Source organism: Paramormyrops kingsleyae, chromosome 14, assembly GCF_048594095.1.
Source record: "Paramormyrops kingsleyae isolate MSU_618 chromosome 14, PKINGS_0.4, whole genome shotgun sequence".
Classification (NCBI taxonomy): Eukaryota; Metazoa; Chordata; class Actinopteri; order Osteoglossiformes; family Mormyridae; genus Paramormyrops; species Paramormyrops kingsleyae.
The window spans coordinates 1,326,362-1,343,557 of NC_132810.1; the positions used below are offsets into that span (position 1 = coordinate 1,326,362).

General features: G+C 42.2%; 2 protein-coding genes across 8 annotated transcripts in view; one reads left to right on the forward strand and one right to left on the reverse strand.

Moving 5' to 3' along the window:
- smyd3 (SET and MYND domain containing 3) overlaps positions 1–11,352 on the reverse strand; it is a 161,013-nt gene extending 149,661 nt beyond the window's left edge. For both annotated transcript variants that reach the window (XM_072699033.1, XM_072699032.1), the window contains exon 1: positions 11,158–11,352. In XM_072699033.1, the coding sequence (XP_072555134.1) occupies positions 11,158–11,318 (161 nt within the window). In that variant the 5' untranslated portion in view covers positions 11,319–11,352. The remainder of the gene's footprint in view (positions 1–11,157) is intronic.
- Positions 11,353–11,428: 76 nt separating this feature from the next.
- On the forward strand, positions 11,429–17,065 carry LOC111857682 (dimethyladenosine transferase 2, mitochondrial). Of its 6 annotated transcripts, none has more exons than XM_072699022.1 (10): positions 11,429–11,606; positions 11,932–12,182; positions 13,095–13,553; positions 13,791–13,882; positions 14,025–14,178; positions 14,724–14,872; positions 15,123–15,212; positions 15,426–15,488; positions 15,751–15,899; positions 16,205–17,065. In XM_072699022.1, exons 2-10 carry the CDS (start codon positions 12,122–12,124, stop codon positions 16,392–16,394), a joined length of 1,407 nt encoding a protein of 468 aa, XP_072555123.1. In that variant the 5' UTR covers positions 11,429–11,606; positions 11,932–12,121; the 3' UTR covers positions 16,395–17,065. The 6 variants fall into 6 exon arrangements, with proteins under 6 accessions (XP_072555123.1, XP_072555127.1, XP_072555125.1 ...); XM_072699026.1 differs by having other exon boundaries at positions 11,932–12,133; XM_072699024.1 differs by having other exon boundaries at positions 12,010–12,182.
- Positions 17,066–17,196: the final 131 nt, after the last annotated feature.

A 17,196-nucleotide genomic window follows, 5' to 3' on the forward strand; every position in this document is an offset into this window, starting at 1 on the left:
TAACTACAATGCATAAAAGATTAACTTTGAAGAGGATGAGTAACAGGGCGCACATAGTTTTATTTGAATGCAGGGGCGCCGTAAAGGGGGGGGGGGTGAGGGTGATTCTAATAAATTTGGAACATGATTGAATTGATCTGGGTTGGGGAACCAGTATGAGATCCATTCATGGGGCCCAAAATATCTAGTAACACCCATGTCCATATTCATTACACTGCGAGAAATCCTGAATTACTAAACGTTTTCCGGTCCAAAAGGAATGGGACTGCGACATTCTGAAGAGATTTTGGCAAACGCCAGAAATGCTGGGAAGATCAGTGCCATGAAACCAGACCCCAAAAAAGTAATGAGAAGAGGAAGGAATGCGGAGTACCTGAGATACGACGGAAACCACCCGACAGATGGCAATTGCTGGGACAGATGGGAAATGGCTTGGTATGGCAAGCAAGAAGGGACACCTGGCACGATGGCAGCAGAACCGCTAGCACCATTTGCAGGGAGACATTCGCAGGCACTGGGAGCCAATGGGAAGCCAGCCTAGGAGCTTCAGAAGTCAGTTTGAGGGTCTTCAGGCTTCGGCCTATTTGCCTTCTGCTTATACAACTTGTTTAAATAATGATTACATATTTAGTCATTTTGTGAAGCTAAATAAATGATTAAGAGCCAAAAAAGAAAGTATTGCATCATCCAAAAGAACAATCTCTGTCCTACTTACAGACTCAATTTCAAGCTAAAAAGCAAAGTATCTGTTGTAAGTTCATGACGCAGAGCAATACTGCCATGACTTTGCAACATGTATGGTAGCACTTAGGTGTTAATCTACCTAAGTATTATTTTACGTTTTTCTCTCTAAGCAAATGAATGAAAAAGACAAAGCAGTTTATAAAAACAAAACATTATAGGATGAAGAGAATCAGGCATAATATGCAAAGCAGGCCACAAAGGGATCAAATTCAACACCTCTGTCAGTTTCCTTGAATCGTCTCTGCATTCTGTCCATCCATCCATCCATCCATCCATCCATCCGTCCGTCCAACCCAGGGGTGGCCAATCTTACCAGCAAAGGGCCAGTGTAAATGCAGGTTTTTGGGATAACCTTTAGGTCAGCTGGTCAAACCCAAGTGTGAATACACTTCAGCCAATCCGTCCTCTAATTCGTGATCTAATTAGGAAATTGCAGCAAAAACCCACAGACAACCGCATTTTCTGGGTAAGATTGCCCACCCCTGATCCAACTCAATCTGCAGTACAGGTTTATGGGTTTCCAGCCTGAAGTTTGAATCATTTGAACTGATTTTGACAGAAAGACGGGACTGATGGAAATCAGATACTACACAATAAAAGTGAGCTATTTTATTTCATGAAATTGCCAATACGGAACAGCCTTGATTTACAATTATTTAAACAAACCATAATTTTAACTGTTTTTGGTGGATTCATTTTCAGTTAAACCTAAAGTCTCAAATCTCAGGTCTGCACTGCAACCCACTTCCAGTTTCAAAAACAGCCACAAATCACACAATACATTTTAAAAACTCTAAACCATATTTCGGAATCGGTGAATGCTAATGACAGCCATAAAATATTCTTCACATGTATGAGCTTCACTCTTGACGTTCTGCCTTCACTTGCACTGACCTTCAGCGGTGGCGAAAACAGCGCGTGGAAGAAAAATCCATTCTGGCGTGTTCAGCGATTCAATTAACTTCAGAAGCAGATAAACCTACATGCCAATACACATCACTTTTACTGCACACGTGACTCAGAATATCCCTTGGCCTTAAAGTCCAGCTTTTACCATAATAACATAATTCAATTACCTCAGGTGACAGCTAAATAGAACATGCTAAACTGAACAGGAACGTTATTCTATCACATAGCATTTTATAAATCAAGAGCACATAATTACTTTTTAAATTAATCCAAAGTAGAATGGAATTATCTATTCAATTACTTCACAATAATTATAAAAAGAACCTTCAGCATTTGCCCAGAAAAGGTCAGGCATTACTTATAACACACACTAATGAATTAGGCTTGTAAACAAAAGATTACAGGTTCTAAGCAAATCCCTTGTATATACACGGATGAGGTATATCTACATTGTAATCTTTTTTTACTTCAAAAGCTTTTCACCTTTTACACTTTTCAAAAAAAAAAAAACACTGATCATGTTTACACATGTACGTGCAACAGTGAATCTCTACACTTCCGTCTTGCCCCAAATGTTGGCAATTATACATTAAAAGAAAAGTACATAAATCAGAAAATCTATTCGCAAATGCTGGGGATTTCACGTCCGCTGGTTCCAGGTTCACGGGGAAGACACGAAACTATTGAACCGGTCACCCCACCACTGAAATTAAGCAAAACAATGAAACAAATAAATAACCTACTTATCTAAGTCGTTCAAAATTATGAAAAACCATGAGCTTTTCAGGCGTGCCCATAGGTGTGTCTGAAGAGGATATTATGGCTTTGCACGATACTGCTCTAAGCAACGCGGGCTACTCGCTTTAATGCTCGGCGCCGTCAAAAGTCACCGTTTCACCGCGAGCGTCATTGCAATTCTAATGTGCAGCAGTGCAGCCCGAGAAAGGACCCCCCGCCCCAACTCTGAGATCCCTCTGAGATCACGCGCCCCATTCGGAGCGGCGGGCTTTAAAGGCACCGAGACAAACTGTCAGCGCGCGGCCGAACAGGCATGAAAGCGACTGCAAAGTAAACCCAACGCTGTCCGCGCAGAAAATGCGGCATCTCATTACGCAGCAGCAGCTCCAAACACATCGGCAGACGCTGCAGTCGGCGGATGACTACAAAGGAACTGCATTTCTTAATAGAGAACATTGGGTTCTCAGTTTGGACCTGTACCATCTGTCGTCATCTATTGTTAAAACGGGGCAGAAATGTGAGAAAATATAAACAGTATTAAACACCTCTTACAAAAGATAGGTTTTATTGCAAAAACGGTATGTAAAGTATCACATTTTTAATAACATATTGAATAAAATGGGGAACCTGCGGCACAAGACAGGGGACACTAAACGGGATGTCCGTCCATCACATGGAAAACACGTTTTGTAAATAAATCCAGGTAGTTCAGTCATTACTGCTAAATAATTCAGTAAACACTAAATTGTTTTAGTGTCCTTTCTTCCAAAGGAAAGTCAAAGTCTGGCTTCAATTCTATCACAATCAAATATCGATCAAGTCTTAGGATTTGTGTGGCTGGGGGAGGGGGGTATTTAATGGAGGTTTTTAATGGTGCAAAAAAAATTTCATGTGCACTTCAAAATAACTGCAAATTTCTCTACTGTTTGGGGGTAAGACATGAGTAGGAAGCCATTCACCATTTATTTCAATTTTAAAATGCTATAAAACAGATTTTTTAGGTTTTTTTTCTTTTCTTCATTTCATTGTTCTTTATTATTGTTTTTCAATCCATTAGCTGGAACACTGTAGGGCAATGTAAGCCTAGTGGTTAAGAATTTGTATACCCAAGGTTTCTGGTTCAAGTTCCAGGAGGTACCTTGATAGAGCAGCCTAGGGGAAGGTATTTAACCTGGACTGCCTCAGTAAAATACTGTAAACAGATACTTTGCTTTGGATAAAAGCATCATAAAAATAAACAGTTAATTGCAGCACAAAGAACTGCAAGCCTAAGAAAATAATTTATGTTGTGATGTCACAATTTTCTTAAAGCAGTTTTAGGCCCTATAAACAATATACTATCCTCTGTCTACAGACATAAAGAGCCTCTCTGTAAGGATTTAAGCATAATAAGAATCTACTGACTGACTGGTCCTGTAACTTCCTGCCTGGCTGAGGCGAAATGTTACATTAAAATTTGGGCTTAGCAGAGAACTGGAGAACAGGCCATCTGCTAAGTTTTATGTTCTTTTGAAAGAAATTCTCTTAGCTGCTTCAGCTGGCAATCCGCTAAGCAATGTAAGACAAATACCAAATGAAGTAGGAGCGCACATATGCAGGACGCGGAACACAGAAATCCGGCTTGATCCCAGCATATGAGAAGGAATCCTGTCAGACTCCCTCAATTCTCCAGCCAATCAATGGGAACTGCAGCCACGTCAGCGCTCTGAGCAATTTGTCTGTCATCTCAAGAAGCAGCCGCCCTACCTGCCTGACAGAAATAGACAAAGATTGGTAATTGCATTTCTGTGATTGAAGTAGTTTTTCCTCAACTCTGCTTTAAAACAGCAACAATCAGGGAAAAAAAACCCACCAAACTACAGAAACCATTCAAATGTAACTGCATGATAGAGGCAAACCTAGTTCATTTCAAAACCAGCCAAACTAGAGATATTATGGATAAAATAATGACAGTATCTATCCATCCATCCATCCATCCATCCATGATGTTTTAGCAACTTTCCAGATGTCCCTTTATCAGATGACAAGTGATCAATCAATATAACCAAATTAGAATACGATTTGCATATGAAATTCAAGATATTCCCTCCATAGGGGAAAAGAAAGCCAGCATCTATTCATTCAAACACGGGACCGACAGTGAATCAAACTGCTTGCTATCGTGCATCACTAAGCCATCACTACTGTAAAGATGAGAAACCGAACGTACTGAACCTTCCATTATGCTCATCTGCTGTTAGATGTAGATTCAAGGGCAACACTGCAAGGCTGAACAAATTTTTAACAATGCATATTCAATTTTATAGTTTGTTATATTTTTCTATTTCGAAGCTGCGGTAGGGATGCTGGAAAGGGCTGTAATGTGTCAGCCTAACTATGCTAACAGGAGGGTTATTTTACACTCTACTCTTCAGGCTCCATAAAAGGTGCATCCATCTTCCACCAGTGTATCCCAGTCAGGGTCACAGGGGCTTGGAGCTTATCCCTGGCAGCACGGGGCACAAGGGTGGACTCCACCTCGGACGGGATGCCAGTCCGTCACGGGGCACAAGGGTGGGCTCCGCCCCGGACGGGATGCCAGTCCGTCACGGGGCACAAGGTTGGGCTCCGCCCCGGACGGGATGCCAGTCCGTCACGGGGCACAAGGTTGGGCTCCGCCCCGGACGGGATGCCAGTCCGTCACGGGGCACAAGGTTGGGCTCCGCCCCGGACGGGATGCCAGTCCGTCACGGGGCACAAGGTTGGGCTCCGCCCCGGACGGGATGCCAGTCCGTCACGGGGCACAAGGTTGGGCTCCTCCCCGGACGGGATGCCAGTCCATAAATCATAGCATTACATTTTATTTTTACAAAGTGGAAGAATCTATTTAATAAATCCAGTACAGGTTTGTTCATTTTATTTAATTCAAGACCATTTTCCTTGAGCAAATATTTTATGCTTCATTTTACATTCTTGGCATTGTGACCTGAGAAGACCCTTAATTTAGATTGTATCCAGGCCATTCCTGGAAAAGGGATGGAGCGATTAGCCTCGTATAAAATCGGAATAAAGGTGGAATGCCTGATGGCATGAGAAGCACAGGAGTCTGATGTAGAGATTAAGTCCTTCCTGTCGGGCCGAGATCAAGCAGCACCTGAAGGGTCCTACAGCACTTAAGCAGTCCAAAAAAAAGCATGTAGGTGAATGTGCACAAACAGTCTTTGCAACCCAACCCAAACCGTCAAAAACACACATACATACACACACAGACAAGCAAACACCTGGGGCCCATTAAGCTCTAACCCCCCCGTCTGTCACAGCATGTCCCTCTGGCCTCTCTCCCTTCCACCACCCGAGTGCTGCTCCATCTCCTTCCACCACTCGAGTGCTGCTCCATCTCCTTCCACCACTCGAGTGCTGCTCCATCTCCGGCTTCTCTCCCTTCCACCACCCGAGTGCTGCTCCATCTCCTTCCACCACCCGAGTGCTGCTCCATCTCCGGCTTCTCTCCCTTCCACCACCCGAGTGCTGCTCCATCTCCGGCTTCTCTCCCTTCCACCACCCGAGTGCTGCTCCATCTCCGGCTTCCCTCCCTTCCACCACCCGAGTGCTGCTCCATCTCCTTCCACCACCCGAGTGCTGCTCCATCTCCGGCTTCTCTCCCTTCCACCACCCGAGTGCTGCTCCATCTCCGGCTTCTCTCCCTTCCACCACCCGAGTGCTGCTCCATCTCCGGCTTCTCTCCCTTCCACCACCCGAGTGCTGCTCCATCTCCGGCTTCTCTCCCTTCCATCACCCGAGTGCTGCTCCATCTCCGGCTTCTCTCCCTTCCACCACCCGAGTGCTGCTCCATCTCCGGCTTCTCTCCCTTCCACCACCCGAGTGCTGCTCCATCTCCGGCTTCCCTCCCTTCCACCACCCGAGTGCTGCTCCATCTCCGGCTTCCCTCCCTTCCACCAGCCGAGTGCTGCTCCATCTCCGGCTTCTCTCCCTTCCACCACCCGAGTGCTGCTCCATCTCCGGCTTCTCTCCCTTCCACCACCCGAGTGCTGCTCCATCTCCGGCTTCTCTCCCTTCCATCACCCGAGTGCTGCTCCATCTCCGGCTTCTCTCCCTTCCATCACCCGAGTGCTGCTCCATCTCCGGCTTCTCTCCCTTCCACCACCCGAGTGCTGCTCCATCTCCGGCTTCTCTCCCTTCCACCACCCGAGTGCTGCTCCATCTCCGGCTTCTCTCCCTTCCACCACCCGAGTGCTGCTCCATCTCCGGCTTCTCTCCCTTCCACCACCCGAGTGCTGCTCCATCTCCGGCTTCTCTCCCTTCCACCACCCGAGTGCTGCTCCATCTCCGGCTTCTCTCCCTTCCACCACCCGAGTGCTGCTCCATCTCCGGCTTCTCTCCCTTCCACCACCCGAGTGCTGCTCCATCTCCGGCTTCTCTCCCTTCCACCACCCGAGTGCTGCTCCATCTCCGGCTTCTCTCCCTTCCACCACCCGAGTGCTGCTCCATGTCCGTTTTCGGCTTGATTTCGCCCATTTATTGCTCCCCCCCCCCCCCTCACTAAAGGTAGAGCCGCCACCCCGAGACTTCAGCCAACAGACCCACTAATGTGTGTGAACTGGAAGGCTGAACAGTGTATAGACTTGGGGGTGCAGGGTGGGCGGGGGGGGGGGGGGGGGGGGGGATGCAACAGCAGAGTTCACCAAAGGACAAGGAGGCATTAGTGGAATCTGGTGAAAGATGTCCAATGAAGAAGAAGCAGTTTAAGAATTAATATAATCCTAGCGACAGCAATAAAATGAGATTTTATTTACCTCTTTCCTCCTATTTCCGATGTTCCTTCCTATTTCTTCAATAATGTTTTTGTACAGTAAATGCATCTTTTTACTACATGGTGTAATAAAGTTCCATCTAAACAAACAAGTATGTGACTTTATAATAGAAATTAAAATTAAGAATGTAAGGATTAGGGTAATAACTCATTTATGATTTAACTGGAGAAATGAATAATGTAAATGCCCACGAACAATCAGTCAACCTAATTTATGTAATATTTATTGGGATAACACTGCCCCCAAGTGTCCATAACTATTCACTACTGCTAATTCTCATACAGCTGCTGGGTCTTGGGTGATCTTATCTTATACAGGTCCATGTATTACATTGTAACAAGTAATTCGACAGATCAACTGCGAGTCAAAAAATCTGAACTTCTATTATGCAATACGTACAAAAACAGACAGATTGTCACAGCTAACAAACCCTCTGGATTCAGCTCCATTTTCCTAACCACCACACTGTGTGGTGCCTTCTGAGCTTCCTTAAATGTCCAATAGCGAAAAGCAGAGGTAAGACTGTGTTCTCCTTTATGTTTTATGGTTCAACAAATGTAAACGTGTGTTTGTACATCCCCATCAAGGCCTCATCCAGCTGTAATGGTACATGCATATCACCAAATCTGACAAGCGAATGCTCCGTTTGCCGCCGTGCATTTAAAAGGTAACACACAGAATCCTCAAATAAAAACAAGGAACCCGTAGTCCAATAATCTCATATTAAGAGTTTACAAGCATATACATAAAACAGATTAACATTAAAAAATGATCTTCACTTTGAACAAAACAAATATATTATGTATACAGCTTGAACTGTTGAGCACTCAAATCTGAACATGCTCTCAAACAGATTCTCAGTCTTTTGCCAACAATTCCAGGAAGAATTACAAAACCAATTCCAAACAATGTAAATCCATCATTCCATATTAAAAACAAGGAATTCTGGCAATTGCTTCCCTAGCAAATCATCCATAAGATCTAGTCATATCCTCCTGAGACCCAAGGAAAAAAAGTGTCCTTCAATTTTAGGTTATTTGTCTTTGGAGGAAATAAGACATCTTACAATTTAGATTTTTTCAAATTTATTTATTTTTTTAATTTCACAGCATGTCCTCTTTAGTGCACAACAGGAATAAATACGTTTCCCAACATCAGTGAAAAGATAGATGCAAAAATAAAACGTCCACTACAATGGACATAAATGAATGGGTGGGGTCTCAGGGGGATACAACAGTCAAAGCAGTCTAAAAGAATTTCTGGCTTACATCTATGAACCTACATTTACATTTACTGGGATGCAAACTCATCAGAGGTGAAAAGGGTGACAAGGATGCAACTTAAAAACGATCAGATTTCAATTTGGTGCATTTTTTGACCCCACCAGATGGAGCGCTCAGTACAAAAAGGGCCCAAAACATGCCTCAAACCAACCCAAGAGCACCATCTAGTGGGGTCAAAAAAATACTGCAAATGGTTCACGGTATGTCGTTTTGGCCATCACTAACAAATGGGCATTCAGCTAGCTTTGAGGCTGAGGCTAAATGAAACGCTGATCCCACTACACCACTGACAACGTGTCGTGTTTTTACAAGCTGGCAGACCTGCCAACAGACAGTTGCTGCAGGCAAGTTGTGGAGTGACAAGTGCCTGTACTAGAAGCTGAGCTGCATATTGAGATAGAAAAGGTCTGATCTTTATGATGTTATACAGGATAAATCTCGGGAGGCCGCTGTTACGTGCTCCGCCTCAATCCACCAGCTTCTTCCTCTATAATTTAAAAAACTGTATGCACTATTTCACATAATTTATCTAAATAAAATAAAACAGCCAAAGGATATTGTACAGAACCTTCCAAAAACACCTTAAGACCACAGTAAAGGTTATTGAAGAATTTAATTCTTTGGTCTGCGGGCATCTCTGTAAGATGTCCAGGCCTCTCAATTTATCATCATCATCATCATCGTCGTCGTTGTTGTTGTTGTTAAATAATAGTAATAGATCATTTATTGATCCTCATGGGGAAATTCTCTTTACGCCTCCCCCAACTTGCTCTCTGTAGATGAGAGCAAGCTGTCCGCGAAGGGCAGCCACCCATAGCAGCACTCAGGGACCTGGGGGTTAAGGGCCTTGCTCAGAGACCCACAGACGTGCTGAGTGTGAGCTCGACCCTGCAACCTTCTGATCACAGGCACGGAGGCTTAGCCCACTGAGACACATGCTGCTCTGAAGTGTTTAGTGGCTCAACAAAATCCTTAACCTGTCATGTAAAGAGGAGGCCCAGCACCCCCTCCTTCAGCATCAGTGCCATTTGTGGACCTCAATTCACCTCCAGTGCACTAGGGGGAGATGCTCACCTCTCACCTGACGGGAAACACCACTCTTCTGAGAGACTACTGCTACTCCATATTTGGCAGTGACTGACTCAAGACTATGGTTCTATGGTAACAGAATTACAACTGAATCTGGCAGCAATGTGAAAAGAACTGACTTACTCTGTCTGAAATACCATCGGTCTTCTGCCTTTTTATCCCAACATGCATGACATTTTGGTAACAAAATTACCTCCGCTGTAGAATTGTCCAGGTATGCATCACATCAAAGACACCAATTCTAGTCCTCCTTTCTGAATACCTTACTTAACGAATTGTAATTCAATACTTACTTTCACTTTCATGTATTTATACTTGTCAAATAACTACAATGATTTCACTAGCTTGTTCAGATGTTTAACACTTCTATAAGATTTCACCCACTATATTTTTGGTCAAACTGCAACACTGCATTTTTTTGGACTGCAGGTGAAAACCAGACTAGCCAGAGGAAACCCACACAACACTGGAGGAGCATGCAGACACAGCATGCATGGGTGATGTGACACTATGTGCACTTATGCCCAGGGCTGTTTCTAGCCACTGAAAAGATCGTGGGCTAAGTCAAGTTTACCTGTAGCATGCACTGTTACGGCTGAATGAGGCCTTGTTGGGGATGTACTGGCTTCAGGGTTAGGCTCACAGCCCCCAGTAATCAGACCTAACGACGCCCAAGCTGATGTCTATTCCAGTCCTGGCAACAAACTATTGCCTCTACTTTGTCTTGATATACAGTGCTTGAAGTGTGAAAAAAACAGGTGCCAGTGTTCTGTCAATATATGCTGCCTTGTCAAAAAATGCTACCGTAGTGCTAATCAATAGCCCTAACCCTAACTCTTACCCTAACCCCCCAAAACCCTTACCTTAACCCTAACCCCTAAAGCCTAACCCTAATCCCAAAACGGTGGAACTGCACATGCGCAGAAAGGCTCGATAGCACGTCTCGATAGGTAGTATTTTATGACAGAACACCGGTACTCACCTTGTTTTTCACTACCGGTAGATTTTGAGAGGTGTCACTACGCAAAGAACGTTCCCGGTACTCGAAGAGGAAAACAAGAGGTACCGGTACGTACCGGTGACTGTACCGGCCCGCTTCAAGCACTGCTGAAAAACAATCACACCCTGAGAGCACAGGCAGAACCGAGCAAATTAAGTCAACGGGTAAATGAGACCCTACATGACACACCAAATCCAACCCAGATCATATCTCTCAAGCTTGTACACTGACCCATAAAGAACTAATAAACTAAGGATTACAGAGAGAGTGCAATCGTAAAAACACAAGTACGTACAAGACTGTTGCAGGAATTAGTTTGCAACATAAACTTCCTAAGCAGCAAAAGTGCAAACTCAGTAACACAAACTAAGACTGCCAATATCCCGTTATGTTTGAAGGGCAGCGTAAAATAAGAGTACTCTTCTGTCAAAGTGTCATTGTTTATATTATGTATTTTATTTATATTTATATATATATATATATATATATATATATATATATATATATATATATATATATATATATATATATATATATATATATATATATATATATATTAGTGTTAGATGTTTGGGCATCTTACCGTGAAAAACAATATTCACACGTAGTTCCCATCCCATTCTTAGAAACAACGTGCGCGTACGGTTCAGCCGTGAATATCTGTTCTCCTGCTCTTATCGGCAGGGCAGCACGCAAACCATTGCCCTTTCCTTCACTACAGAAGCGTTCGAGTTTACGCGCCATGTTCCAGCCTGGTCCTCAAACGGCGAACCGGGTTGATATGTATCATGTATGGCCATAATGCGCATGCGTGTGCAGTTCTGTGAACTACACTTCCGCTTCGTCATATGACGGCTGCGCAAGTTTCTCTGGTGTCCCTAGTGCTTGGGGATCTGCGTACTTTGTTTTTGATAAGGGAATATGAATTAATTTCTCTTCTGCTCTCACTTTTTCGCTGCATTTCCTGAAGAGGTCGCGGTTTCAACTAATTCAGTTACCTGAATTAAGACTGTCATTGGGCACATATAAAAAGTATGAATTTTTGTTTTGTTATTAATCGCTATAAAATACATATTTTTTGTAGTTCGATGATATGTAAACTTATGCTGCGACTAAACTGCATTGAACTCGGGCGCCTGAATATTTATGTAATAAATAATAATGAAGTGCGATCGAGGTGTGATTTCAGAAATACTGAAAATGAAAATACACGGGTGTTTGTGGTGCATAGATGTATATATTATAGAATTTCCATTTGTGCAAAGATAAATAACGAATTAGTAGTAATATCTAGAGTATACATGAAAAAATAGGGCCAACAACACTAGAATAAGATAAACTTTAGAATATGCGATAGACTATCTGCAAGGTATTTGGCGGAAAGTGTCACAGAGCTGCAGAACTGTGCTGCATGTCGATCAACCTATTCACTAAGTCCGTCTGCAGGCCGGTTATTACAGTGACGTTCAGCGTCTATCAAAAACTACTACGATGTGCTGACCTGTCGCTAGATATCAACGTGTGAGGAGAATCGGCGACATGGGGTCATGTTCCTGCAGGCATGTAAACACCGCCGATATCATCGTGGACACGGAAAAATAGCTGAAGGTACAGTTTGTAAAAATAGGAAAATGTTAGTTAAAGGGGAACAACATTTATCTATCACAGGTTTTTATCCAAAGCGACTTATAGTAATACGTTAATTTGTGGGGATTTGAACCCACGACCTTTGCGTTGTTATAACAGCCCTCTACTTGTTAGAGCAAAATTAAAAGGTTCGCTACCATGTACCAAACGTGTTATCTGTTGTGTTCTGCATCTTAGTAAAATGCATATCCAGCTTTCGGTCTCGGGAATCATTGTTCCTTTATTAACCGGGAGGAACATCCCCTCCATCTAAAAGTGAGACTGTTTCCATGATAGTAAACACGGAGAAACGCTCCCCTGTTAACGAAATGAACATATTCATAATACTCCCAAGAAGCTCCTCTCCGCTTAGCACCGTTATAGCTCTTTTTTAGTAATTATGTCTCAGACTAGTGATGGCAACGAGCCACAAAAAGCTACCTTTGCTCAAAAACATATATGGTGTTTTACTGCGTGCAAACGTTTTTACGCTGAGTATTCTGCGTTGAGTCATGTTACTGTTCCTTATAATCGAAAGTTTGTATTTAGTTTAAAAGGTTTAGATACAGTCAGTTTAATTTATGTGATGTTGTACTTCAAATAAGTAATACAGTCACGACAAGAATCATCTCTGTTTATAACCAATACTTCTAGGACTGTATGCTGCGTTACAGATCAGAAAACTGTCATCCACTTTGAAATGTATTTTTGCCATTTTGTAGCATTCAACAGTCATGAGTTTAACATGGTTTAAGATTTTATCGTGTACAACAGGCCTAAATGAAGAACTACCTCGATGACATAGTGTATGACTATTCATTTTATTCAGAGAACTAGCATACTTGCAGCCACGTGATTCTGGTGACCTTTTTTAATTTGCTGTTTCATATACAGGAACAAGTCATCTAAAAATGTCAACCCTTGGCCCCAGGCTACTGGTGAAGGGAATACGGAGCACCATTGGCTGCCTGCAGACTATTCATGATCTCAGGCCATCTGCATGTATACGAATCGTCACTCATGCCCACAAAAGAACTTACTACTTGGACTCGGCCTGTGGAGGCGCTGGGCAGACTCAGTCTCAGCAGAGTAAAGCGGAGCTCATCTCAGCAGCTCCAGGGCTCTCGCAGAGGAACCTGTCTGCTGCAGCTGGGTCGCTGAAAAGCCAGTGCCGCCCCATGTCTAGATACAACTTTCTTGACCCGGGTGATGTTGATGAAAACACACATAAGGCACTGGCGTGCAGGTATCAGCGACACTTCGTGGTGGATCCGGATTTTGCTCAGCTGGTAGCAGATCACCTGAAAGGAGACCTGACAGAGAGGAACGCTGCCATCTTCGAGTGCAATCCTGGTGTGTTGTATGTTTTTAAATATCAAGTAATTAGGCACTTTGTTGTTACATATTTAGTTTTTTTGAATTTTATTTATTTTTTGTGTCTATTAATTCTAGCGCAACTACTTCTATTTGTTGGCTTTATTTTAAAGAAAACAAAAATACTTCTTCATTCCTGCTTCAGATGACTGCAGCCTTTTTTATTGTTTTTGTTTTTTAACACCTTAATACTTTGACGTTGATGTTTGTGTCCAGGCCCAGGGGTACTGACACGGGCTCTGCTGAATTCTGGGGCACAGCGGGTCATTGGTCTGGAGAGTGATAAGAGCTTCCTTAAAGATCTGCAAGTGAGCATGTCTGTCATCTCACGCAGCTTTTCTTAGTCAGTTACGTATATTTGGTTGTTTGGATCCAACAGATGCCCTGAGACCTGGATGCCTGCTGTTATCTTTGTGACACTGTGTCTTACAGTACTGCTTTTGGTTTTAGGCTTTGGAGAGCAGACTAGATGGGCAGCTGGAGGTGGTGCACTGTGACTTCTTCAAGCTGGACCCCCTCGGACAGGGCACCATGAAGCCCCCGTCCATGTACTCTGACAAGCTCTTCAATGACCTGGGCATCTCTGAAGTTCCATGGACTGCTGGTCAGTGAGTCAGGGAGGTGGAAAGAATTCGACAATGTTTTAGTTGGCATATACCTGTATATATATTTATATGTATATGTAAATGTATGTGTTATGTATCTTGGTTTTACTGATGTGCACAGACTTTTCGAGGGGCAGATCTCATACATGGGGGGGGCCCCCCCTTAGTAAATTTAAACGTCCCTTTACCTTTAGTAAATTATCAAGGTCTTTGGAGGGAGATTTTGTGTTATTTTTGTTGAAACATCAAAGGGGGGCACTTTCATTTTTCATTCATTCAGACGATAGGGCCAGATGCTGAAACACCCCCAGGCCCACCTCCCCCCCCCCCCCCACACACACACACACACATACCCATCAAGCAGTAATGTACTATGTGTTTCTGCCCATTACTAAACAACTAGCCCTTCCTTTATCTAGTGGTATAGCATAAAGATTTTGTAATTTAATAATAACTTCATTCAATTGTCTTTTGAGAAAGCATGAATCCCACTTTCTGTTATTTCTGTATCCTTTTTAAATTAACTGCTTCAATCTGTATCCAGATGTTCCTGTGAAGGTGCTTGGAATATTCCCCCAGAGAAACGAGAGAAGCATTTTATGGAAGCTCATATACGCCATCTTTGAGCGCACTTCTGTATTCCGTTATGGCCGAGTGCAGTTAGTCATGTTCATGAGTGAAAAGGCGTATTTGGTAAGCACGCAGTTTGCGGTGGGTGGGAGGGTGATTGCTGTGTCACTTTCCATGGTTTCTGGGATTGTAAGTTACATTTTAGAGACTTTTTTTTTCTCATTCATTGGTGGAATTTTCAGAATCTATCTGTAACTTGAATCCTTAGCCAGATCAGCTTTGACAACCCAGAGTAGTTTTCTGATTTGCTTGCACCTTACTTACAAAGTTAAATTATAACAAATGCTAACAAGTGATGTCTGTTCTCTTATAGAAACTTGTGGCTCAACCAGGAAATCTTAAAAAATACCAGTCATTGAGTGTATTATGGCAGATTGCTTGTGATATCAAGCTGATACAAAAGGTGAGGACAGGAATAAAACACACTGTTACCTTTGTTACACATAGGATAAAACATCATCCAAACTGATACTAATGCCTTTATATCTGTGAAGGATTTGCTATAAATTGATGTTCAATATGTAATAATTGCAAATTAGATTATATGTCTTACCCTTGTTAATGCTGAAATAATAATATGAACTGATGAAATCTTGATTTTTTTTTAACTGTTTAGGTGCCAATGAGTTCTTTTGTGATATCTTCCAAGGGACATGGTACCCCTGTCAAAAATACACAAGTAAGATCATGGTTTTCACATTTTTAATAGTACTGGATTTCAGACATAAATCACATACAGTTTAGTATGTTACTTATATATCACTCCTACAGAAGCACATTAAGCACTCATACAAAATACATATACATTACCTTTGTTCAAGTTAATTTCACAGTGCGTTGAAAGCCATTAGGGTTTGTGCTGCAGAATAATGTTGTTTATGTCATAATAATCTTGAGGATTCAGTGTGTCATTGTCTGTACTTATCATCCCCTTCCAACAGTTTCCAGTTGACCACCTGTGCTTGGTTAGCTTGACCCCTCACCCAAACCTTTTCTCCAGTGACCTCACCCATGCCAATGGAGCGGCCTTAATCATGATGGTGAAGCAGTGCATGACTAAGAAGAAAACCCAACTGATTGACCATCTGAAGTAAGTAAACAAATCTGATACCAAATTAAATATATTGAAGATATTCCACAATTAATGTTCACTAAGGAGTATTTTAGTTCATTAATGTGAATAAGTAGAACAAGAAACCATAAATCTGTTATTAAATCTTTTATTAAAATAGTTATATTATAAAATGTGCTAGCTGTAAACATTTTGCTTACAGTATTATCTCAGCGAATACAGGTAACTGTCAACATTAAGGAGAAACTAGTAAATAAAGAGATTTGCTTCATATACAGCAAAATGTCATTCCTTTGATCCTATTTTTGCAATTGTTTTAATAGAGCATGGAGTCCAGAAAATGGGTCAAAGGTGCTGACTGACCTGGATTTGCTAGAAGACATACAGACAGGATATGTGTTTCCTGAAGAATACAGAATTGTGTTTGAAAGTCTGCATCAGACTAAAGAATTCAAGCAGAGTTGGATCTACAATGAAACTTTAAACACTGAAACAACAACAACCATTGTGTAACTTAACTAAGACAAAAAGTTGAAACCACCTTTTCAAGATGGATCACTTAAAATGATCTGGGTTGGAAAATATCGACGCAGCCGACGGCAGGAGTGCAGGGGCCTGTATCACAAAGCAGGACTTCATGCCGGATAACTTGTTGGGTTTAAGCTACCGCAGTTTAAAAGGACTTTATCTCTGTTCACTTGCATTTAACCCAGACTACCTTAAATCCGACAAGTTATCTGACTCCGCAAGAAATCCTGCTTCGTGATGCAGGCCCCAGCTCTATTGATTATTGGTTATTTGAATCTGAACTTATTTCCCATTGGTAAAGAGAAGTTGCTTCTGAAGGAGCGAATAATAATCTTGTAATGCTAATCTTAAAGTTATAAAGTGCCAAAATGCTATTTATTTTAGAAATGTAAGTAAAATATGGCTTAAAAGGTTCACACGATGAAATTATTTGAAATATATGCTTGAGAAAATGTTCATCTATAAATTTACATGAATATGGCATGTGGTATTTTAAAGCATTTTCAGTGCATAAATAATGCACTGGTTCTTTGTGCAAATGATGTGTACTATATCAACGTCATTCTGTGATATTGCTATACATTAAGGAGTTTTATTCTGCTAAAATTGTTCATGTTTAATACTATATAAATTAGTATGTGACATTTTAAAAAGTTTCACCTTGTATTTGGCATCATATATTGCTTTTCTCTTTGGAGTTCCATCAGTAATGGTGCACCATCAAGTAGTTATTCTGGTCCAGGCTGAACTGGACCAGACTGGGTGTGGAGGGAAGGTGCTGGTAGTG